This window comes from Platalea leucorodia (assembly GCF_965183815.1).
Source record: "Platalea leucorodia genome assembly, chromosome: 21".
NCBI lineage: Eukaryota > Metazoa > Chordata > Aves > Pelecaniformes > Threskiornithidae > Platalea > Platalea leucorodia.
In genome coordinates this window covers 2,330,907-2,354,930 of record NC_138843.1, presented here as the reverse complement: position 1 = coordinate 2,354,930, position 24,024 = coordinate 2,330,907, and the positions used below count along the sequence as shown (strand labels likewise).

At 42.3% G+C, this 24,024-nt stretch overlaps 1 protein-coding gene across 2 annotated transcripts; it reads left to right on the top strand.

The window, feature by feature from the left end:
- The first annotated feature begins 181 nt into the window (after positions 1–181).
- Positions 182–23,863, top strand: UPF1 (UPF1 RNA helicase and ATPase). Of its 2 annotated transcripts, none has more exons than XM_082331182.1 (24): positions 182–516; positions 7,038–7,180; positions 7,594–7,683; positions 8,245–8,412; positions 9,325–9,505; positions 10,081–10,242; positions 10,908–10,992; positions 11,204–11,302; positions 11,501–11,609; positions 12,458–12,617; positions 12,739–12,857; positions 13,131–13,295; positions 13,517–13,631; positions 13,827–13,970; positions 14,394–14,607; positions 14,832–14,949; positions 16,547–16,703; positions 17,715–17,857; positions 18,568–18,742; positions 19,471–19,552; positions 20,054–20,215; positions 20,541–20,758; positions 21,236–21,358; positions 21,470–23,863. In XM_082331182.1, the coding sequence occupies exons 1-23, from the start codon at positions 292–294 to the stop codon at positions 21,353–21,355; spliced, it is 3,354 nt and encodes a 1,117-aa protein (XP_082187308.1). In that variant the 5' UTR covers positions 182–291; the 3' UTR covers positions 21,356–21,358; positions 21,470–23,863. The 2 variants fall into 2 exon arrangements, with proteins under 2 accessions (XP_082187308.1, XP_082187307.1); XM_082331181.1 differs by having other exon boundaries at positions 11,492–11,609.
- The last annotated feature ends 161 nt before the right edge of the window (positions 23,864–24,024 follow it).

Sequence of the window (24,024 nt, the reverse complement as noted above, 5' to 3'; positions counted from 1 at the left end):
GCAGCAGCGGCCGGAGGGTTCCGCTCCCAGCGCCCCCGGGGTTCGCTTCTCCGGCGGCGCCCGCCCGCCGCCTCGGCCGCCTCCCTCCGCCGTTGGCTCCGGCCGCCTGGGACCGCCCGAGCGGGGCGGCGGCGGCTTCGGTTGGTGGCCGGCTCGCGCGCGCGGCCTGGTGCGCGCGGCGGATCCTGCCGCTCGCGTAAGCGCGGCGCCCGGGCTCCCTGAGGTGAGGCCCGGCCGGCTCGGGCGGGGGGGGGGGTGGGGGAAGCGCCGCTTCTCCTCGCCGCCGCCGCCATGAGCGTGGAGGCGTACGGCCCCAGCTCGCAGACCCTCACCTTCCTGGACACCGAGGAGGCCGAGCTGCTCGGCGCCGACACGCAGGGCTCCGAGTTCGAGTTCACCGACTTCACTCTTCCCAGTCAGACCCAAACCCCGCCCGGGCCCGGGCAGGCGGGGCCGGGACAGGGCCAAGGCCCCCCCGGAGCGGGGCAGGGGCCGCCGGGACCGATCGAAGCACAGGTGAGTCCGGGGCCGGAGGCGCGGTGCGCTGGGGGGGGGGGGGGGGGGTCAGGGCGTCTCCGGTGGGGGGGGTCCGGAAGGGGCGGGCGGGCCCGCCGTGGGGCCGGCGAGGGGAAGCCCTGGGCGGGCTGCGGGGTTGGCAGCGCCGGACGGGGAAGTGGAAGCCGCGTGTGGCTGCTCGCCTGCCCCGCGGAGAGGAGGCTGCCGGCGCCGGAGCGGGGCCGCCCGCTGCCGGCGCTCCGCGGTCCGGCGGGCCCTGGCCGGCGGCGGAGGGAGGGCCTGGCAGCCCGGCGCTTCGCTTCTGCCCTGGGAATAAGGGAGAGTGCGCTGGGGGGAGAACTTGCAGCCGGTTGTCCGCTGGTAAAGCCGGCGGACTCGGCGGTTGTATCGTGACAGTTGTGTCACTTTTGGGTGCGATGTTGAAGTAAGAAATCAGAAATGCTTCTGCATGTCGTTTCATGTTCTGTTCCTCTTTAAAGCAAATATGACTATAGGTTGTATTAGGCTATCAAAAGTTGAGTGCTGGGGAAATTCAGCATTGCTTCCTTTGATTTCTTTCTTCCTGTGGCTAAAAGCAAAATATGCTTCGGATTTTTTATTATTTTTTTTTTTATCTTCTTTGCCACCTTTTCTGCTGCACGGTTGCTAGGCTGGTTTGTTTTGGGTTTGTATGGGAGTGACAGTCGATATGGCCTGAGACTTAAGTTCAGAGATCTGGTTCCTCATAACTTAAAAACAGGTGATTTTTGTTTTTTAGTATAGTCTGTTGATGGTTGGTATGTAAACGGCAATTAAATTGTATTTATTTAACAATTCACAGAAACAAAAGAAAAAGAGGGAACTGGGGTTATATGCTCACAAGTGAAGTATTCTTTCAAATTAAGATACTACCTGTCACTGTGCTGCATCTTGACTGTGTCTGTAGTAAAAAACAAACAAAAAAAGCCCCAAACCCCTGAAGAACTCTTCCATGTTTTTTAAAAAGTTAAACTTTTCTCCATTTAAAGATCATGGAATATTCTGCTAAGTTTCATTACATCTAGATAAATACTCGTATAGTCCCATTAACAATTAAATGCTTGCAAATTACTTGTGTTTTAAAGGATGGGTTTGAAGAGGAGTTGAAATGCTTCAGATAAGTTTTTAAGCCTGAACCAAACATAGCTTGAGTGGGCTTGGTTTTTCCTTTTACTTGCAAAACCTGATGCGTCAGGGTCTGTAAGTGATAGAGCTGTGGAAACAGAAGTAAGCAAACTGCAAACAGGCTGGCATGTCCAGGCACTGAGAATCTACAGGTGTGCGGTGCAAGACCGAAGGTGGTATTCTCCCATCCGAGCCATATCGGGTTTATCCCAGGACAAATTGAATGGCGTTCTTGTGCTTGAAAGTGCTCAGCGTGCGGCCTGGGCGTAGCTGCTGTGCGGTGACTTGCTCCAGGTTAGTGTGTTTGTAAGACAGAATTAGAGATGTGACCCCATGGGCTGTTTGGTTATTTTCTGTTTACTTACCGCTTTTGAATTTTGGGTTTGGTGGATTTTATCCAGTTTGAGCACTGAGATATCAGAATTATTTATAGTAGTAGTAAGATCGTGTCTGTGTACCGTCAGACTATACACTAGTCAATTAAAAAAGACTGTTTTAATAAAATCATAGTTTTTAAAGCTTTAATGGGTGGTGATTGTTCCAGAACTCACAGTAGAGAATAGGTGGCCAGAAGAAGAAAAACTACCCCAAAATAAGCCTCATAAGCTAAAAGACCAGAGGAGAGCATTAATTTGTCTTTTTTTGTCTAAACATGTTTGAAAAGCCTTTGAAGTAAAAAGAAAAAAAAGTATCTGGAGAGCACATCCAGGTACTATATGTCTATAACTACCTGTCCTGGCAAGAAGGGAGGGTTGTTTTTTTTTTTTTTTTTTTTTTAAACTGAGTGCGTTTATGATGTTTCCGCAAACTCTTGTGGGGGTTTTGCCTCCAGAAATGTAGGTTTTTGGGAGGGTGGGGAGAGGGACTGGACCGTTTGCAACAGGAACTCTCAGAAGTGTAGTAAGTATAGTGTCCTCCTGCGCTGAAGTGCAGCAAAACCCAGGTCCCTGGATCTGTTTAGACTTGTACGTTTCAACGGTCTCGTGAGTGATAAGATCAGAAATTATGTGTTTTTAAAGATTCTGGGGAAAATTTTGCTGCCTTCAACAAATAATTTAAACTTGTTCTGTCTTTTGGCAGGGGGCATACTAAATAGTAACTTCTAAGGCCCAAAAATTGATCACGTACGTTTTGCTTAATTAAATATTGGCACTGCGATTATAATTAAGGCTACTTGAATAAATAATTTTCATTTGGAGCTGATCAACAGTGGAGGTATATACTTTTACTCTGTTGCTTCATATTCTGATATATTTTTAGTGTCCTAGTGTTTAAAAAGATTAGTTGAGTGATACAGAGCACATAATTTCTTAAGAAAATATAATTGATTTAGCCACTCTGAGAGCTTAATTTCCCAAGGTATATTTAACTGTTAGTTAGAGGTGGTTGTTACAATTGATTAGCGTCCAATTGACAAGATAGAGGTTAGCGCAGAAGCAATGTCTACTGTTTTCAGAAAACTATATTTCCATTGTTTACCTATAATTACGATCAAACATGGGAATAGATTTTTTTCTAAGTATTTTAAGATAAATTCCGATTTCTGCTTTATTTCTTCACTCTTCCAGGCAAGGACTTGGTTATGACGCTAGGAAGCAGTCACGTGCTCACAAGCCTCATGGACAAGGCACAGGGTGTCAGTGTGTTAGCTAAGCGGTTTGAGTGCGGGGCTGAAGGAGGCTGGGTCAGCTATTAGGTGTTGGGTCTGGACTATGGGGGCTGGATTTCATTTCCAGTTCTACCAAAGACTTTGTATCTTAGCAAAACGACTTACTCCTTGTTGCTGAGGTCCCCGTCTGGAAATACGGCTTACTCCACGCTGCTTTGGAGGTGGTGTGGGGGTGAATGTTCTCGGCCATATCCCCTTCCTTACTGTGAAAGGGAGAACAAATAAATATCAGAGATTATAATAAGGTACAGTAAATAGTCTATAGCTTTAATGTAAAGAATCTACAAACAACAAATAGTTGGCTTATCCATGCAAGTCCAGAAGCGTGTGGGTTTTTTTCTAAAGTGCGAGGGGGAAATGACCTGAATCAGGACAGTGTGACTGGGTGTCCTGCGGTTGCTGTGCAGGGTTGAAGTGCATTGCCACAACCGATTGGACTGCAGTCTTGTAACAAGAGTACTCTTCTAGCAAAATACCTACTTAACTGCAATTATTTTTCTTGTTACAGCTTGAAATGTACCACTTTAAAGTAGAACGACATTAAGTGGATATAGCTGCGTTCACCTGTGGATCAGCTGCTGATGTGGGTGGGGTGTGTTAGCTGGAAGCACCGTGAGAAATTGAGATGGTAATATTCTGTTACCGCTGATTTGGGGACTCACATGGTCAGCAGCAGCCACTACTTAAATTACGTCATCTGATTTACTATTCTGTAGCTCAGTTCCCCGGACCTTTACTCTTGTCTCTTGGCGAGTATTTTGGAGGCCAGAAAAGGAGCGAGGGAGGGACCACAGTACCTTGGTGATAGTTTCGGAGCACCTCAGTGTTCAGATTGCTGTAGCTGCTAAACTTGCTGTGCCAGAAGTTTCAGTCAACACGTTTAAAATAGAGGAGGCCCCCCCTTATACAACAGTTGATGGTGCCAGATTTTTAATAATATGCACATAGGCTAACATCACAGTAGGTTTTAGAACAATAGTTGAGTCACTTCCTCATTGTGTGCCTGCCAAGGCCTAGTACTCGCTGCTGGATTTTCATAGTAACAGGTGACATCATTCCTGCCTCACTCTCTGAAAGGGCAGCAGCTCCCCGGGGTGTAACTAACGCAGTCACCTGGTGCAGAAGTCCAAGTAGCTTGCAGTTGTTGTAGTTTCTTGGTTTTCCGCCTTAAAAAAATGTTCAGAATTTTATTACTGTTCAGCAATCCAATTTTTTATGAGCACCCAAAAAAAAATTGATTAAGCTTGTCAGCTGATGTGTGTGCTAATGTATTATGGCTCTTTGGAATAGACTGCTAGAAGGGCACCTGTGAGTGCCTGGTATTCGTGCTTCTAAGAAGTTCAGATTAGCTTAAGGCTTTGGAACTCCACCTGTTCCATGGTCAGTTAATAAGTTATCTTCGTATTTTGTAAAATGGCACTATCTAAAATGGCTATTTATCTTCAAACATCTGTGGAGATGCTATTACACAGTGAGCTGATTGGATTTGGGTTCATCATACTAATGGGCTGTTGCGTGCTGCTGCAGTTTCTTTCATTTTTTTTCCCTTTTCCCTCCACTACTTCTGCACATTCTATGCCGACAGTTCCTCTTGGCTGATTCTTTCTATTAAAAGCCAGTACTTGGAGGTAACATCAATAAAAAGTCATACCACTTAGATTGTGTTTTGCAAATGCACCTCATTTCATTTGAAGATAATGAAACAAAGCTTGTGTCATTGAGTCCAGTACCTTACTGCTAAGGGGAAATGTGAAGTGGCTTACACTTATTTTTAAATTTAATGTTTGCAATTGGCTGTTAAATTTTAATGTGCAATACTGAAACTAGCTGGCATGGAATCTAAATGAGACTTTCGGAGAAGTAAGCTTGTTTTGATTTGCTTATGAGTTAGAGCTTTAAAATGCTACAGCAACTACTTTAATCAAATTTCTTTTAATAAAGGTTTAACGTTCTTCCCACTGTGGACAGCTTTCTCATCTCTTGTCAGAGAATTAAGTTACAGATACCAGATAAATTGCATTAAATGTCTAAGTGCAAAAGTTACTAAAATACTATATTGATAGACAAAGGCCTCGAGTGACTCTTATGCTCCCATTTATTAGCTAGTTAAAATTTTCAGAAATAAATCTCATCTTGTCTAACCCAATAGCTTTAGAAACAGTTGGGGGGGGTTAATACATCTGATGATTTTGCTGTGATAGGGAAACTGCCTCACAGCACTCATCTCAAATGTTTTGTTAATATTGTGCTCATCACTGCAGCCACTGTGGTGGTCCCTTCCCCACCTTTTTCCACTCAACGTTAACGTGGATTATGGTATGCTTATCTCTTCTCAGGTTTTAGTGAGATCTTGGCTAAACAAGTCAAAGAATCAAGTGATTGAGTGAACAAAGCTTTGGGGCGTGTGGGGATCTAGCCATTGTGGAGCTTGTTGACAGCACCGTGTTCAGGTGCTGAAGCTCCCCATGGCTGTTAGTCTGCAGGGATGCAGCCGTGGAATTAAACCAGAACACCTGTGAGGCCCAAGGGGCAACGGCTGCTCTAGCCATGCCGAAATCTAATTTGTGACATTCATGCTGCTTGATGCTCCTTCCTGGTGGTAAACGCACTGGGCTCAGTATTGCCAAAAAGGAGTTATTTTTAACGTGAGAAAGACTTGGAGTGTAAAAGTTGCTGACACAGCACCAAATGTTGCAGAACTTCATGGTTCTGGCAGTGTATCCTCAGTGGAAAGAGAGCACACCTGGTTTGTACGTGCTGCGTTAGCACACGATCTCTGAAGTGTGTGGCTCTGAAAACTTGAGCTGCATGACTAGTTTTGATGGACTTTTGCAGCTCTCTTGGATAACTTGGAGAGGCCTTGTTTTTTAAATGAAATCGTGTTGTAGCTGAAACAAATTTAAAGTACCACAACAGTGACTGTCATACCTGATGTATTTTGCAAGTATATTTGTTTGATTCAGTACGTAATATGGTTAGTATATCTTGAACAAGCGGTACTGCCTGGAGAGTTAGCCACTCTGCTGAAAACCAGTTTCTGTTCTTTCTTACACTATTCATATATTTTTTTTAATTAGGCTCATATGAGAACAGGTTTGTTGATTACCTGGTCTCTATTGTCCAAGTGTCACGAAGTTGTGCTTCTGATATCTTGGGGTGGGAACATTGATTTGGTGAATAGAGAACAGCAGAAATAGGCGGGGAAAGTGCTATACAGTAAAGATCCTGTTTTCAGGTAGATTCCTGGAGTAGAATGAGGGATGAAAAAACAATGTTTGATGCTGCTGGAATTGTTTAAAGGGAATTGTGTGTTGTGTAAGACTGTATGGAAAAATGTAATCTGCAGGAAAGCAGTCTCCTTTTGTTGACTTTTTTCTACTCAGTTGGAGTTTAAATAATCCTGTAAAACAGGAGCTAATGAAGCGGGAATATATATATATATATATATATATATGAAGTGGGAAAATATATATACATATATATAACTGGTATGTGTTTTATATATATATATATAAAAAATATGAAGCGGGAAAATATATATATATATAACTGGTATGTGTTTCAGCTTTTCCCAGCATTTTTCTTTCCTTTTGAGTTTTTCTAAATCAAACACAAGTTTTTGCTTTGAGGAGTAGGGGTTACTGTCCTTGGCTTTATGTTTTGGAGTCTGTTTTGATTGTATAACTTAAGCACTGAGCTTGTATTTCAGGTTAATGGACCTGATGGCATTCTACAGAATGGAGCTGTGGATGATAACGTGGCTAAAACCAGCCAGCTTCTGGCAGAATTGAATTTTGAAGAAGATGAAGAAGATACCTATTACACAAAGGATCTTCCTGTGCATGCTTGCAGGTAAGGCCTAACCTTTGCCCCAGGCTTCTTATTTCCAGAGGGCAGGAGCACTTTGTGTGAGTGAAAGGTGTATGCTTAGAGGATTTTTAGAATTTGAGAGCAACTTCCTCAGACAGCCACGTACTGGTAGGAAGATGGTGCCCTCTGGTGAGCTCTTGTGTACACTTAGAGCCGCCACGTCCAGTAGGTCTTTGATCTTTCTCGAGCAATAGAATAATGGTGGGAAGAGTTCAAATGCTTGTGACTCCAAACAAAAGTTTAGCTCGTGTTTGATACTTTCACCAACACTCGTGTTCCCTAATTTTCACTTCCCCTTATTTTTGTACACTACTAGGTACTTTAAATCTTGTATTTGAATTTTCTTATAAGCAAATACCCAATCACTTCCTGTTTTTCTTCATTTTTAATTTCAGTTACTGTGGTATCCATGACCCTGCTTGTGTGGTTTACTGTAACACCAGCAAAAAGTGGTTCTGTAATGGGCGTGGAAATACATCTGGCAGGTAAACAGTCAAATGATGGAAATAATAATGACAATCTTGGTTTAGAGCGTGTTTGTTTTGAAGTGGTATGATGTCTGTGACTTACATTTTGGTGATCATCGAAGTCTAGTGACTTAAATGTGAGCCTCCAACCTCCTCTTTAGCTTTTCCACTGTTGCCAACTTAGACCTTGATCTCAGCAAAACTTGAATCACTTTTGTGAAGTGAGCTTGCTGCTGCTTCCCCCATCCTGTGTTCCTGCACAGCACGGTAGAACTGATGCTCTTGACCTGCGGAGCTTCGGGAGGCTTCTTTCAATTACCAGTAGCATAAAAAGAATTTTTTACATGTTTCCTATTCTTTCGCGCTCATCTACCTTAAAGCATTCATGCACTGAGAAACCACTCAAAGTGTGTTAGCAGTATCTTTGCTTGGATGAAAAGAGCAAGATCTTGCCGATGTCTGCCACAGCATAAATAGATTTTACTTGTGTCTTTTAATAAGTGAGCCGATATATTAAGTTAGGACTAAATCTGATTTTCCTATTAACGTCATACAAATGTATGTCTTCTCTGGTTTCAGCCACATTGTTAATCATCTTGTGAGAGCGAAGTGCAAAGAGGTGACTCTCCATAAAGATGGACCTCTAGGAGAGACTGTCTTGGAATGTTATAACTGCGGATGTCGTAATGTGTTTCTCCTTGGCTTTATTCCAGCTAAGGCAGACTCTGTGGTGGTTTTGCTGTGCAGGTGAGAGAATGCCTTTGTTGGCATGTTTGTGTCGAGTCTATTGCATAGCCTTATTTGTAAAGGGCAATGCTTGCTTTCATTTTGTTCCAAAATCTATTTTATACGCTGATTTGCCACTGGTTTTCCTTTAAATGATCATATAGACTTTTTGAATTGTATAGAAGTAGATAATGCAATAAAGAAACATTCTGTTACGCTGGGCAAATGTCTTAGATCTATAGAAAAGTATTTCTCCCAAATGAAGCGGTACTTAACGGAAGAAAGGTGTTTTTCCCCTTTGTTAGACTGTGATTTTCAGACGTGGAAGAATAACGTATCAGTTAAGGAAGTTACTCTGGAGCCCTGCTGCAGTAGTGAGTCTATTACACAGTATGTTTTTCTGTCAGCTTGTAGAATCATTTGAAGACGACAGTAAATCGGAAATTGTTCTCTGATTAAGTTCTGTCAGAAATCACAATTTTATAATTGTATATATCTTTATTAAACGCTGTCACTTACCACGTATTTGACAGTAGAAGGTGTGTTTCTACAGAATGAGTTTTCCTATTTGTTTAAACAACAGATGGGAAGTAATCCTGAGTGTTTTCTGATATATATGTGTGCGTAATCTAATGGACTGTAACCACTTTCAAAGGTGAGTGCCATTTAATATTTTAGGTGCTGAAATTTTCAGTTCTGGAAACACCCAAGAAATACTGGTTACGATACCTAGCCTTCCTGGTGTTGAAATAGCAAATACAGGAACTAAAAAATGAATTGGCCCAGCAGGCTGAGGTTGTTTTGGTTTTCCCTTTTAAGTGAGATACTTGAGTTGTTCTAAGAGCATGATAAACCTATTATGACACTTCACACGATAGACTTTTTCTTACACTTGTCTAATTTAATAATTTTTTCCATATTTTGGTTGTGCAGGCAGCCATGTGCCAGCCAGAGCAGTTTAAAGGATATTAATTGGGACAGTTCACAGTGGCAGCCTCTTATCCAAGATCGCTGTTTCCTTTCATGGCTGGTAAAGATTCCATCTGAACAGGAACAGCTGAGAGCACGTCAGATTACAGCTCAACAGATTAACAAACTGGAAGAACTTTGGAAGGTATGTGCTGCTTTTCAAATACGGGTTGTATTTTACCAAGTGCTAATTTTGTGTTTTTATGAAGGAGGGACAAGATTGTTTTAGCAACTGTATAAGGCAGGGAACATATTTAAATCACATGAGGTTTAAATCTTGCAGATTTGACAAGCAATGCAACTGGGAATTGATCAAAGGATTCAGGACATCATTTATCAAAGTAGAAAGGTTTCCCCCTTAGGTTCTTCAGCTCTGTTTGAGTTGCACTGTCAGGCAATCTGAAAAAACAACTTTCCTTCCCCCTATCAAGTCTGCCACTTGTTTCTGCTTTACATGCTGACTTGCTGAGCAGGGAGCTGTTAGTCCACGCTGGGTATTCAGTTATTGCTTTTTGAGAGGGTTTTCGGTTTGTCCTTTAACGCATAACAAACCTGACTGGATGTGAGCGAGCATGACATATAATGTCTTGGGGTAGTTTTAACAGGTTATTATACCTTGATATAACTTCCACAGTACTATCAGTCCTGTTGCACAGTGAGAGCTTGTCACTTGTTTGTACTTAAAACTTTGAAAGACAACATTTGTGCTTTAAATTCTAGGAAAATCCATCTGCAACCCTTGAGGACTTAGAAAAGCCTGGTGTTGATGAAGAACCACAGCACGTCCTGCTTAGATATGAAGATGCTTATCAATACCAAAATATATTTGGTCCTCTAGTCAAGCTTGAGGCAGACTATGACAAGAAACTCAAGGAGTCTCAGGTAATGTGCTTGAAATAGGTCTGTCTGAGGGGGCTTCTGACCAGTTCTCTGGTATCAAACACGTGGTCGCTGGTAACAGCATAGAAGGAAGGCTCAAGTGAAATAAATGTCTGTTACAGTACTATTATGTCACAGTAATTACAGTAGTAAAAGTGATGTATGATAACAAGGAGAGGAGAGAAAAATCCTCAAACTGAGGTTTTAAAAAAGAGCTTGAAACACTTGGGAGCTTCCCTGTTTTCTGTGTTCAAAGTTTATCTTTCCAAGTACCATATTATATCATAGAACTGTGCAACTTGGCCACCTTCTCTTATGTTATCCTCATAACCTGCAGTTACCTTAGTCAGAGTTTCCAGTCAAACTTGAATTATATGAGGTAATGGAAGCACTTAGTGAATGTTTTAAAGGTGAGGGGAGAGAATAACGCAGATGGTGATGAGGACTGTTTCTCATTAACTAAGTAATGCTTTTGTAGACCAGAATTATCTTCTGCAGATGGTGTGAACTCAGTCCATAAGAATAAATACAGATATTTGTCTATACTGTGACACTGGAACAGCAAGTTTTGTACTTCTCTACTATTTTGAAGCGTAGGACACTGAGGACTGTGGTAGTTGGCAAACAGCTCTTTAAGAACATAATAGATGCCTTTTCTTTACCATTAGACCCAAGATAACATCACGGTCAGATGGGACCTGGGCTTGAACAAGAAACGAATTGCTTATTTCACTTTGCCAAAGACTGATTCAGGTAATGACAGCTTGATTGTGTGTTTTGTCTGGGGTTTTTATGCCTGGTGAATAACATCAGTGTTTAAAGACCTGTGTTGATCTGGCCTGGGATATAAGATAGCGCTGTAAGTTTTTTGTGTTGGGGGATGGTTGTTCATTGGCGAATATTCTGAGAGCATTTTTTCCTTCCTTGGCGAATATTCTGAGAGCATTTTTTCCTTCCTTTGTAGATATGCGTCTTATGCAAGGAGATGAGATCTGCTTGAGGTATAAAGGAGACCTGGCCCCTTTGTGGAAGGGAATTGGTCATGTTATCAAAGTTCCTGATAGTATCCTTTACTTAGTGAGCCTTCAGGAAGGCTTGAAATCCTTCAGGAAGGTTGAAATCTCTCTGAGAAATCAGTAAATGTGTATAAATAATTCTGAGATCATTTTAATTTGTCATGGGGATATGCTAAAAAAATCAAAATTGGGAAAAATAAAATTCAAATTTTTGCTATAGATTACTACTTAACGAGGTTCTACAGATTATGGTGATGAGATAGCCATTGAGCTGAGGAGCAGCGTTGGAGCGCCTGTGGAAGTTACTCATAACTTCCAAGTGGATTTTGTGTGGAAGTCTACTTCATTTGACAGGTATTGAGAAAGCATTTCAAAACTTGGCAGATAATGGGTGCAGTCGGTGTATATATTTTCCTTTACCTTCAGTGGGAATTCTTGAATGAGGAAAGTTGTATTGGTTTGTGATGCTAGCGATCAGAAATCCGAGTATGCCCAATGTATCAAGCCTGTGAACATCTGATATCTGGTTCAGAAGAGCAACAGGCCTAACTTTTACTAGAAATGGAATTAATCTAAATGCCATCACACTGTCAATTTTTCTCATTTTGAAGGCATGCTTAAGGTTTGTTGCAAACACGTCAGGAGGGGAAATTTACCTTACGTTTAGTAATACTTGGGATGTAAGAAGAAAAACTGTTCTGTAGTTCAGCTTCCTGAACACTGCCCCATCATGAAGTGCTTTCTGATTTTAGCTTCCTAAACTTTGAATTGCGTTAACTAGTTGAAATTTCAAGGCATTTGAATTGGCTGTGGGGTCAGTAGGCTTCAGACAAGTCTGTACTGCATTTTGTAAGACAGGAGTTTGTTTGTGGTCCTGAAAGAGATGTACTGAGTATAAATCTTCTTCAGATCTTGCACCTAAAATTACTATTGCAGATTCTGTCAAAGGCTGGTGTTTCTCTACAGATTTTTCTGGTTATAATACTTTGTAGGACTCACATGGGGAAAAACAAGATCTGTGTTTGCGGAGTCTTAATTTTTGTCTCTTAACTCTGTTAGTAAGTGTTCTACGCTGTTCTCTTTTTCCCAAGGTATATTTTAATTTGTGCCTGATGTCTGATTAACCTTTGTTAGGACACTTGTGCATAGTTGTATTTGAGGTCACACTGATTTTTTTTTTTTCTGTCCTTCCCTCATCTCAGAATGCAGAGTGCTTTAAAAACATTTGCTGTGGATGAGACTTCAGTGTCTGGGTACATTTATCACAAACTGTTAGGTCATGAGGTAGAAGATGTAATTATTAAATGCCAGTTGCCAAAGCGCTTTACAGCACAAGGACTCCCTGATCTCAACCATTCTCAGGTAACCTCATCTCCTTTTTACTACACGCAGAGAATATGATAAAGGATTTATGAATAGAGGTTGAACAACTTTGTAACTTCCTGTGCATTGAATGCTAAATAGCAATAAAATTTTTTTATAGGTTTATGCTGTGAAGACTGTCCTGCAGCGTCCTCTGAGCCTTATTCAGGGTCCCCCTGGTACCGGAAAAACAGTGACATCAGCCACAATTGTCTATCATCTGGCTAGACAGGGCAATGGGTAAGAACTATTCTCTCTAGATATTTATGTATGAGGTTACTTTATTAATAGTCAAAGAATCAACTTGATTTTAAAAATTAAAACAATTTGTATCATTGAACTAGAGGTTTTCTAGAAGTATATTTTTCTGGGCAGACTTGTGCTTATTTCAGAAAGTATTCTTCCCCAGCAGATTTTTAGGGGACGTGTGTCCTAACACATAATTTTATTACAAAAAAAATAAAAGTTTACAGCTCATGGAGACTTACTTTTTGCTTAATTTTTTTTTCCAAGGCCTGTGTTAGTCTGTGCTCCAAGTAATATAGCTGTAGATCAGTTGACTGAGAAGATCCATCAAACTGGACTGAAAGTGGTTCGTCTGTGTGCTAAAAGTCGTGAGGCAATTGACTCTCCTGTGTCCTTCTTGGCATTGCATAACCAGATCAGAAACATGGATAGGTAAGAAATGGTTGAGGGGGGCAGGGGAATGAAAAAAACCCCACAACTTAAGTGTTGTGATGGACACAACTGATGAACTGTGTAATGACGACAACATGTATTTGCTTGATGTGGTAACTTCTTTGTTTGTATACATACCACATTTAGTTTTACAAATGAGTTCCACCGTAATCCTGCCAAGTTGTTAATTAGGCTGTAAAGCAAAATTCCTTTTTTTGCAGCATGCCAGAGCTTCAGAAACTGCAGCAGCTTAAAGATGAAACTGGAGAACTGTCATCTGCTGATGAGAAACGTTACCGTGCACTGAAACGAACAGCAGAGCGTGAATTACTTATGGTAAGGTTCCATCGGTTCTAGCAGCTTAAATAACGGCTTTCTGCCGCTTGAGGCATAGTTGCAACTTGTGGGTGGAGATCAGAGTACAATTTAACTTTTGGGGGGATTCCTGGAATGGTATTGAATACTCTTCCATGTAGAAATATTGTCCATTGATATCCTACTCGATTAATGTCAGTTGTGTTTCTGTCTCAGAATGCAGATGTGATCTGTTGCACGTGTGTGGGAGCTGGTGATCCAAGACTTGCAAAAATGCAGTTCCGCTCCATTCTGATCGATGAAAGCACGCAGGCTACTGAGCCAGAGTGCATGGTGCCAGTCGTCCTGGGAGCAAAGCAGGTAGGAACCTTTGGATTTCATTAAAGAAAACAGTTTATAAATAGAGGAAATAGCATCAAGCAGTAACGTTCACAGTGTAGGCACAAAAATCCTTTCCTTTCGTGGAAGACAATTCCATAATAAGAGATCTAAATGACACTATTTTGTGTTAGTCCTGTTAGCTTTCTGTTCCCATGGCATAATCTTTGCCTAGAACATATTGGTCCTGTTGGAGCAATCTGGAGACTAAGATTTTATTTGAAAATGATCAGCTGAACAGCTAGTTGACACTAAAGGTTTATAAGCCTTAGATTAGATCTGAAGTTTATTACAAATCAGACTGATTAGTTCCAAATATGTTTCATAGTAGGATATTGCTATGGTTTCTAGCTGTTGGGCAAGTTTCAGAAAATACCAACTGAGATCAAACTTTCTTTTCCACAGCTTATTCTTGTAGGTGACCACTGCCAGCTTGGTCCTGTTGTGATGTGTAAAAAAGCTGCAAAGGCTGGCCTATCTCAGTCTCTCTTTGAGAGGCTTGTGGTGCTGGGGATTCGTCCCATCCGCCTGCAAGTGCAGTATCGCATGCATCCCGCACTCAGTGCTTTTCCATCCAATATCTTCTATGAGGGCTCACTCCAGAATGGTGTTACTGCAGGTAAGCAAGAATAGTGCTTCTGCAAATTACTTTTTTTCCCCATTCATTAAGGATCAAAGGAAGGATTCTTTAATCTAGATGAGTTTTTTAATACATTCGCTTAAAAAGAGAATTGCCATTGCACTTACAGTTTTGAGTCTTTAAGGTGCTTTGATATGAAAATGAGTGTTCTTGCTAGTAAAGCAGTGCTGACTTTTTTTACTTACTGTTTTTGTGCTCTTCAGCCGACCGTGTGAAAAAGGGGTTTGATTTCCAGTGGCCACAGCCAGATAAGCCAATGTTTTTCTATGTTACACAAGGACAGGAAGAAATTGCCAGCTCAGGCACTTCTTACTTGAACAGGTAAACCAAATTCAACACCGAGATATATAAACTTACACTGGGATGAAGTATTTTTAAGTATCTCAAATGTAAGGGAGATTAAGTGAATCTGTTAATAATGCTGTGACATCCCTTGGAGACAGTCACAGTTAATGGAGTCAAGGGAAAGTGCAATATATGGTTCCTGCCACAAACCAAATGGCTAAGCGTTTCTCTATCCTGCAGAATCTCTGCAACAAAATTCATAGCATTCTGTATTCACCATCGCTTGCCCTGCGATGTACATAAAGGCATAACAGCTAAATAAAGGCTTGTGTTTTCGAAAAAGAGTTACTTTCTGCTTCTGTGAAGGTGGTATCTGTACTTCAAATGAGCCAACCCACAGACCTCAAATGGATTGTGTGCTGGGATACAGTACTTCAGTGCTATTGATTCTTACGTTCTGCAGTACTCTTCTAAATTAATAAAATGCTGTTTCCTATTAACAGCTATGATTGAAATTGCTTGTGTGCTTTTTTTAATAAAAGCTGCCCTCAAGGATAGCGCAGGCCGAGCCGCATTTCGGAGTTGATTTGCCCCAGCTCCCTTTACAGTAAACAAAGAGAAAAAGGCATCTCCGGTGGGAGCAGTTCAGATCTTAAGTGGGTTTGAATTGTTCTGTGGAGGTGCATGCTTTCCTTCACTGGTAGCATAAGGAGCATGGGACAGTTTAAGTGCCTAGTATGTGGGATGAACTTGAGCCAGCACGTAAACTGACTGCAGTTGCAGCAGGAAATGCTGATCAAGTCCCATTTTGAAGCCAAAATTCCAGTAGCTCCTAAAGCAGACTCCTAAGTCTTAGATTTTGGCGGGGGTGCGAAAGGGATGGGAATTTCATTTTCTTTTTCAAAGAGTGAGCTTGAAACGTTTTGCTCCTCTTGGTCGTATGCATTTGTTCATGTGCCTGGAAGGGAAACCAGACCAAGTTATGAAAAATATCTGCTGTGATATTTTTAATCTTGGTCTGTTTCATGAACAGCATGTGCAAGACTGCCGAATGCGGCAAGCCAGATTGCGCACAAACAAATGGCACAATAGTTGGCTGACAGGGAGATTGGCATTAAAAACATTCTATATTTAAAACTTTAAGATAAAGCAACTGAAGGATCTGTTTGCACAGCAGGCTGGAACATTTTTAATTATCTCACTCAAAGTACATGTGTACATTTAACTCTGCTAAGAAGTTCCATTTCAGAATGATGGCCACCATTAATTTTGCTATTCCAGGAAGTGCAGTCGTGTAGTTCTGAGAAGGTGGAGGTGTATATTAAGGAGAAATTTCTGTGTCATTCTGAGACCTTTTGTTGAGGTGTTGGCTTTTGCCCGTGTTCCTCTGGCTGAGAATATCTATGCGTGGCCGAAGTCAAGAGGGGATAGTGGTGAACGTTCCTGCAAAGCTTAAGCCGAATTAATTGGAGTGCTTGAGCTATGCAGTGTAAAATTGATCTCTTTCTTGAAGTAGACTTTCTGACAAAAGGCTAGCACAGCATATATGTTCAAGTTTTTTAGACCCATTGCCTTGCAAAAAGTTAGGCCTAATGCCTTGATTCTCCTTAGATAAACAACTCTCTCTTTCTAGGACGGAAGCTGCCAATGTGGAGAAGATAACTACAAAGCTATTGAAAGCTGGTGCCAAACCAGATCAGATTGGCATTATTACTCCTTATGAAGGTCAGCGATCCTATCTGGTGCAGTACATGCAATTCAGTGGTTCCTTGCATACAAAGCTCTACCAGGTACGGAGTCATTGCACAAACGAGAACGCTTGGGATGCGGGGAAGCGAGAAAAGTCAGATATTGTGAAACTTCACATTATTTTCGGTTTTAGTCTGGCTTCTTAGGCGTCAGTCTGTGTTTATTCTTCAGTAATTTTAGAGTGCTTTAGTTAATTGTAGTTAAAATAGACGAGGGAGGAGAGTTTAGGAGGTAGCAAATGCCAGTAGGCGTCAGGGGAGCAGTTGGCCAGATGAAGGAGAAAGCCCTGTTAAGGTCTCTGTTGACAGGAAGGCTTCAGTGAGTCCGTCCTCTGAGGACTCATTGAGGCACAGAAGGGAGAGGTCATTAGTGCTTCAGCTGTGGAAAAGCTTCAGTCAGCTTGTGTCTTAGATAAAAGCATCAAGCCAAGAGACATGCAGGAAACCAAGCTCCATAAATTCTGATGGTCATACTATTTATTTGCTTGGGAATATGCCCAGCCATCAGTGGAACTCCTCTACCAAACATTAAAATTTGTTGCTACAAACAAGGCGGTTGTATGTTTAATGTAGTCTGTTTTGCAATATCGAGAACTTGGTCAGTGTTTTCACTGAAGGAAGGCTTGGTGGAAATACTTTTACTTCTGCCAGGAATGATCTGTCCCTCTGATTCAGGTTTCTTGGTAGCTGGGAGCAGCAGTGCTAATTTGGAGCCGTCTCACTACGAGGTTTTGGAATTGCCAGAAGTCTTTTTGGCAGCATACCTAGAAAAGGGATGCTTTCCGTAGCACAAATGCCAGTTTTGGGGAAATGTGAGAACCATAAAGCAGTGAACATAAAAGTAATTTGTCCTAAACTGAGACTGTGTGTTCTCCTTTAGGGAAACTATTTAGTGACCAGTGGAATTATCAAATCATTCGTCATTACAAAAATAACATTTTTGTCAAATGATGGGAACTGCTAGTGCATGGCCAGCACATTTTGTAATGCCTGTTGGTAGCATAACTGTTTTGCACTGTGCTTCCGTGATTTACGTGTTTTCCTCTGTTTCAGGAAGTGGAAATTGCAAGTGTGGATGCCTTCCAGGGACGAGAGAAGGACTTTATTATCCTTTCTTGCGTGAGGGCCAACGAACACCAAGGAATAGGGTTTCTGAATGACCCCAGGCGTCTTAATGTAGCTCTTACCAGAGCAAGGTGAAGTAATATTGGGCAAATTTTTATCTATTCTAGAGACCTGATTCGGTCTGCTAAAGCATCGATGCAGTCCGACTAACAAAAGGTCTGTGTTTTGTGGGTAGCAGGCCCCTTCCCCACCCGGTTTAAGGGACCCTTGAGTGATTTCAACATTCCCTACAACTTCCAAGAGCGCTCTCCACCTAATCAGTGTTACCACTTGGCATCAGTAGTTTGCAGAAGCCGCCATGTCGTTCCCCTTTGTCTGCAGGACAGAACTCTTCCTTTCATCTGCTGCTTTATCCCTTCCAGCAACCATTTTCTTTACCATTTTGCATCTCTTAAAATGGATTTGATTACTGAGAAGGGTAATGTGGGGTCAATACCATGTTGGTTGGCTTCCTTGGTTTCTGCAAGCTTTAAACCAAAACAGCGTGGTTGGTTGAGCACACTGACGTGTTTGGCAAGCCTGCAAAAGGAAGCTTGCAATTATTGAGAAACTGGCTGCAGCAATCTCCTTTTAAGTGTTTTGTCATACTACAGAAATCATCTGTTGTAAACAAAACAATTGAGTCAGGGTCTCCTACGCCTACTGTCCTGGGCTTTTGTTAGGTGCCTGAATTTACTGCAAGAGAGATTGACTTTGCGGCTGTTCTGACGTCAATATGTAACATGGCTTTGGTTTTAGTCAAAGTTAATTTTAGTTTCTCTGTTTGTCTGCTGTTGTACAGGTATGGAGTAATTATTGTTGGGAACCCAAAGGCGCTGTCTAAACAACCGCTTTGGAACCACCTGCTGAATTACTACAAGGAGCAGAAGGTTCTGGTGGAGGGACCACTGAATAACCTCCGGGAAAGCCTTATGCAGTTCAGCAAGCCCCGGAAACTTGTCAATACCATCAACCCAGTAAGCTGACCTTTCCTGTCTCTCAGATGTTTGTGCCATGGAGCAACTGGGGGTTGATTGATCAATTATAAATGGATGGAATAAGCAGTCACCCACAGAGCCTCACACACCCATCACTTTCCATTTCTGATCCCTAGTTAATTCAGTGTGACCCCGGTAAGGTGCTGCTTCAGCTGTTTCTAAGTTGAACGCCTGTGGGAAAGCCTTTTTGGTGCTTTTTTATTGCTATTTACTGCAAAATTTTTTTATGAGGGGGTAACTTCTGAGGTGAATGAAACATCAAGTAACTTTTGTGTAGAAATGGCAAGCTCGTTAGGCGTGTGTACTTAATAGCATTGGACTTAATCCTCAACCTGCAAGTTTTATACTTATCCTTTAACATAAGTAGTTGGGGGGGGGGCTTATCAGCCGTCACAGGACAATGGTAGCAATAGAGCAAGGGAACCTCATCAGAACCTCAAAACAGACTGAAAATTCAGCAGGTGTTTCACAGTTTGAGATAGGCTGCCTGTAGGATCTTTTTTTTTTTTTTTCTTGCTGGCATGATGTAGTTGAAATGATAGTTGGATGTTTTCCATGTATTAGGGCCAGTTAGTTTCCTCCGCACTTGTAGAGTATGCATTACCTGTGGAGTTTAACTGGGTTTTTTACCCAAAATAACTTACACTGAAGTTGCAGTGCCGAGTTTTCTATGCAAAGGCTTTGTCTAACTCCTGTAATGCTTCCAGGGTGCCCGGTTCATGACTACTGCCATGTATGACGCACGTGAGGCTATTATTCCAGGATCTGTCTATGACCGGAGCAGTCAAGGTAAAGGAAGCTATCAAAATTAACACCTTTATAGATTTATTTGGTTTTCCCCCAACTAGTCCTTTCTTTTAAAAGTTTGAAGAGCCACTACAGAGAAGTAGGGAATTTAAGAACTGAAAACGTTCAGGTGTGCCTGAATTTTGCTCTCCGTACGTAGAAGCCCCTACAGTCTAACTGGATGTCTGCAGAGCAAGTAAAAAATGAGGGGAAAGGGGGGTGGGGGTGTGTGTAAGCGTTTTGGGAGTCTTAAATGGTGCTGTAGAAGAGTAATTGTGTAGGATGAACATGTGTTAGATGAGTCTCTGAAATTTTCAAGTGTGGAATAAATGGTGAACCAGAGATACTGGTGGTTCTTGGCAGTGGTAGGCTTGTCCTTTCAATTTCTGGTTCTGATTTATCCTGCTCACAACTCTTCCTATTACTGTTAAAAGCAGGAATATGAATTGATTTTTAAATATTCAGGATGCTGGAAATCATTGTGGCTTTTCCTCCCCTCCCCAGGGCGCCCATCCAACATGTACTTCCAGACCCACGACCAGATCGGGATGATTAGTGCTGGCCCCAGCCACGTCACTGCTATGAACATTCCTATCCCTTTCAACCTTGTGATGCCACCGATGCCACCACCGGGATACTTTGGCCAGGCGAACGGACCAGCCGCAGGTACGGGGGCAAGGGTGAAATGGTACAAAAGCCACATTTTAGGTCTGAAGTTGGAGAATGGGTTTTGCTACTCTGGCAGCAGTGCTGGTGAGAGTAGATAATGACATGCTTCAGTAACAAATCCGAGTTGTATGGAGTACAAACACAGCAGCACGGCAGCCTCCAGTGAGCGTCCCTTTGCTGTGTCTGCACTGGTGGTTCTGCCTTTTGAGTCCATAAAAACATTGCCTCTTGCGAGTGATCGAGTCTTTATCGAAACAGTTAATTCTCGCGTGTTTGCATGTATAAGACTTGTCACTGTTGGTTGGAATAAACGCTTTTCCAGGACGTGGGGCGCCAAAAGGAAAGACTGGTCGTGGTGGGCGCCAGAAAAATCGTTTTGGAATTCCTGGAACTAGTCAGTCAAACCTTCCAAATAGTCAAGCGAGCCAAGATGTGGTGTCCCAGCCTTTCTCCCAGGGTCCACTGACTCAGGGCTATATCTCCATGAGTCAGCCATCACAGATGAGTCAGCCTGGGCTCTCCCAACCAGAATTATCACAGGTAAGCAGGATTTGATATACAGTCTGCTCTTTTTCCTGGGTTTTATGTCAGTGATCTGTGCGCGTGCACATCCTTGTTCCCTAGTACTGAGGAAAATGGGAACTAAAACCATTTCCAATGACTCGGCCACAGCATTTCATACTCCTCCACTTGGTGGACTTTATAAGTACACTCGGGCATAAAAGCGAAATGCTGCGTGTATAGACTTTAGCTCGAGCCTTAACTTTGAACTGCTTGCCTGTTCAACAGCCAGCTATCGCAAAAACCTTGGTATCTGTGGAAATCCTGCAGCAAAAAGAGTAGATTTTAAAAAAACCAGAACACCAACCAAATGGAGAAAAAAAAAAAAAAGAATCCCCAACAAAACCAAACCTCTCAGACTTCATCATTAACCTTGGCTGCCCGGTGTTCTGCTTTGTAAGGGAGCACTTGAGCTTGGTAATGAGTTAGAGGCTTAACACACACTTTCATTTTCAGGACAGTTACCTTGGTGATGAGTTTAAATCTCAGATTGACGTGGCGCTGTCACAGGACTCTACTTACCAGGGTGAACGTGCATATCAACATGGCGGAGTGACGGGACTGTCACAGTATTAGAGTGTAAGGCACCCGAGGTTCACTCCTCTGCTTCTTACTCCCTGATTTAAGTTCATGAACGCAGTGTCTGTCTTAAGAGCGACATTCCTAACGGGACTGTTGTTTTGCTTTCAGGTTGAGGAAGAAGAGCTAAGCTTGTGTGGAGCTTAGTTCATCAGCATTTTATTCTGGGTAATAAAAAAAATAAAATAAAATGGATACCTGTTTTCCACTGCTAAAACTGAAGCACCACTGTGTGAGAGCAACAGGAGAAAGAAACCAACCAACGGAGAGGAGAGAGAGAGAAAGGAGCGCGCGCGAGAGAGCCCACTGCTAGCTCACTGAGACAAGGAGACTGACCGGAGAGGAGAGAGAGCACCGAAGGACTGGCTGGCGCCTCACGGGGAAGGCAACTCACCCTGAAATGAGTGGTCAGCTGAGTCCCTGCTCCCCCAGTCAACCAAGCTCGAGAGAAGGGCCTTAAGCAGGTTTCACTTCATTCCATACTTCTCTTTGCGAGCAGGGCATTACTTTTCAGAGCAGATGGGGAGAGGAAAACCCTCATCTCAGAGTTGTTCTCGTTTTAAAGGGGTACTATATTTTAGCAGTAACTGTTTACATTTTAGAAGCAGAGTATCTTGAGAGAGAGAGAGAGTTCCTGACTAAGTGACAGCCAGCCAAGCAGAAATCCAGCGGAACATAGCTGATGCTCAACTCTGAGATGCAGGTTTTGTTGTCCAACACTGGCTCTGAAATCCTAGTGTCATCGTGTCGCCCACATTCTGAACGGGTCTTTCGTGACAAGGTGGTTTTAAAGAGATTCTTTCAAAGGAGCACTGAATTTTTAGAAGTTTGTCTCTGAATTCTTAGTGGTGGACCTGGGAGATCCTTGTTCTGAGAAGCTTACAAAAAGTTTAAAACCAAACTAAATTAGAGCACCAACCTTGAGAACTTTCAGTGTGATTAAAAGTTGCAGCAATCAGCCTCTTCTTCCTACATTGGATAGCAGTTAGAGTGAAAGGAGCCTGCGCGCTCGAGCAGGAGGAGGGTTTCAAAGTGTTTTCTGTATGCTTTAATTGGCTACTGTCTGGACTCTACTCTGTGAAAAACAAGCCTTTCTGTAAGATGAACTTTGCGCTTGAAAGGGGATGGGTTCCTGTGCCCTTCGGCCCTGGAGGAAAAGATGCTAACAGGCCTGCTTTACTCGCTCCCTCAGATCTGGGGAAGAAGTAGTGGAAACTGGGGATTATATTGGTTTTGAAGTAAAGACTCTACAATGTTACCGAAGCAGGTTGGAAAAATGGACAAAGCAGGCAGTTGTTGGAAGGTGGCCTCTGATAGCTGGGTATAACTAGAGATAATGGGTTAGGCTTTTGTGTGGCTTCTTCGGTGATTAATGCAGATAGCTGAAAGATTCAGGTGTTGAAAACCAAACCCGGAGCCTATTTTTCAGGTAGTGGACACGGCTGTGCCATCAATGCTGGCTTGAGAAATAGCTGGAAGTCAAAACTGAAAACAGCACATAAGAGAAGCCATGCAATTTCTAAGTTGTACCCATGTCTTAAATAAGTCATATGGGAACACTGGGAGCATTTTATTTCTGTCTGAACCTTTTTAGAAACAGCGCAGAGAATTTAAAATTCCTACAGACCCATTTTTATCAGATCCCTAAATTAGACTAACCTCTACCTCCTAATTGGCAAAGAACAGTAGAGTGTGATTCACTAACCTCGGCGTTTTTAAAGTTTGAATTACGTTAGCTTTATACTCAAAGGGCTCCAAGTGTTTCTAGTCTTTTTTTTGGGGGGGAACTCAAAATACCTCTCATATGAATGTACTTAAATGACGTAAAACCCACTTTTTGTAACTGGGGGGGAAGCCCTTTCATTACTGTCCTTTCTGTAATCGTTGACCCGCTTTCATAACCTGTACTTGCTGTAGTTTTTCCAGTGTCTCTCCCCCAGTGCAGACCTGGTGTAGCATGCCCACAAACCGTGAGTAGCGTGCACATAAACATGGAACAGGTGTTCAAAATTTTCTTTCAGTCCTGCAGAGAACATAGTTCAAGAACTGCAAAAGAAACTTTCCAGAAACGAAAACCATTCTTTTCTCATAAAAAGCCTCCAGAGTTTAGACTTCTAAAATGTGAAAGAATGGAGACACGGGCCACCTTCCTTCCTTGTAAGATGGACTGTTTTATTTATTAATGTTGCCGAAGGGCTTTTTAATTTTTTTCCTTCTGTAGGCTGCATAGTGGTATAGACTTTTCTGATAGGTTTAAGCTGTAACCCTCTGTGCAATGCAATCCATTGAGTAATGTAACCCCCTCCTCTGCCCTCACCCCCTTTCTTTCACCGATGGGAATGCTTGCCTCTGCTTTGTGCTGGTTTTTTCCTTTGTAGCAGTTACTGAGTTTTATAAATCCAGACATCAGTGCTAGCACGGTGTTACTCTTTTTTGATTTTGTCTCAGTTTGTTTTAAACCTGTTTGTCATCAGTAACATATTAATAAACAGCTCTTGCATTCAAGGTGGCCCCTAACTTTCAATGATGAAACCATGCAACATTCATTAAAACTTAGTCTGATTGTATAAACTTCCAAGTTTATTACTTTTTTTTAAACACAGACTAGTACAAAAGTGGGGTGTGTGCATAGCGTACATGGGTAAGCAAATGAACTGTGAAAACTC

What these genes read in the sequence shown, in the direction of transcription:
- UPF1 (XM_082331181.1), top strand. Translation starts at nt 292, where the DNA reads ATGAGCGTGGAGGCGTACGGCCCCAGCTCGCAGACCCTCACCTTCCTG. An exon ending in CAGATCAGAAACATGGATAG is followed by an intron (nt 13,296 to 13,516) that starts GTAAGAAATGGT and finishes CTTTTTTTGCAG; the next exon opens with CATGCCAGAGCTTCAGAAAC. An exon ending in TTGTCAATACCATCAACCCA is followed by an intron (nt 18,743 to 19,470) that starts GTAAGCTGACCT and finishes TAATGCTTCCAG; the next exon opens with GGTGCCCGGTTCATGACTAC.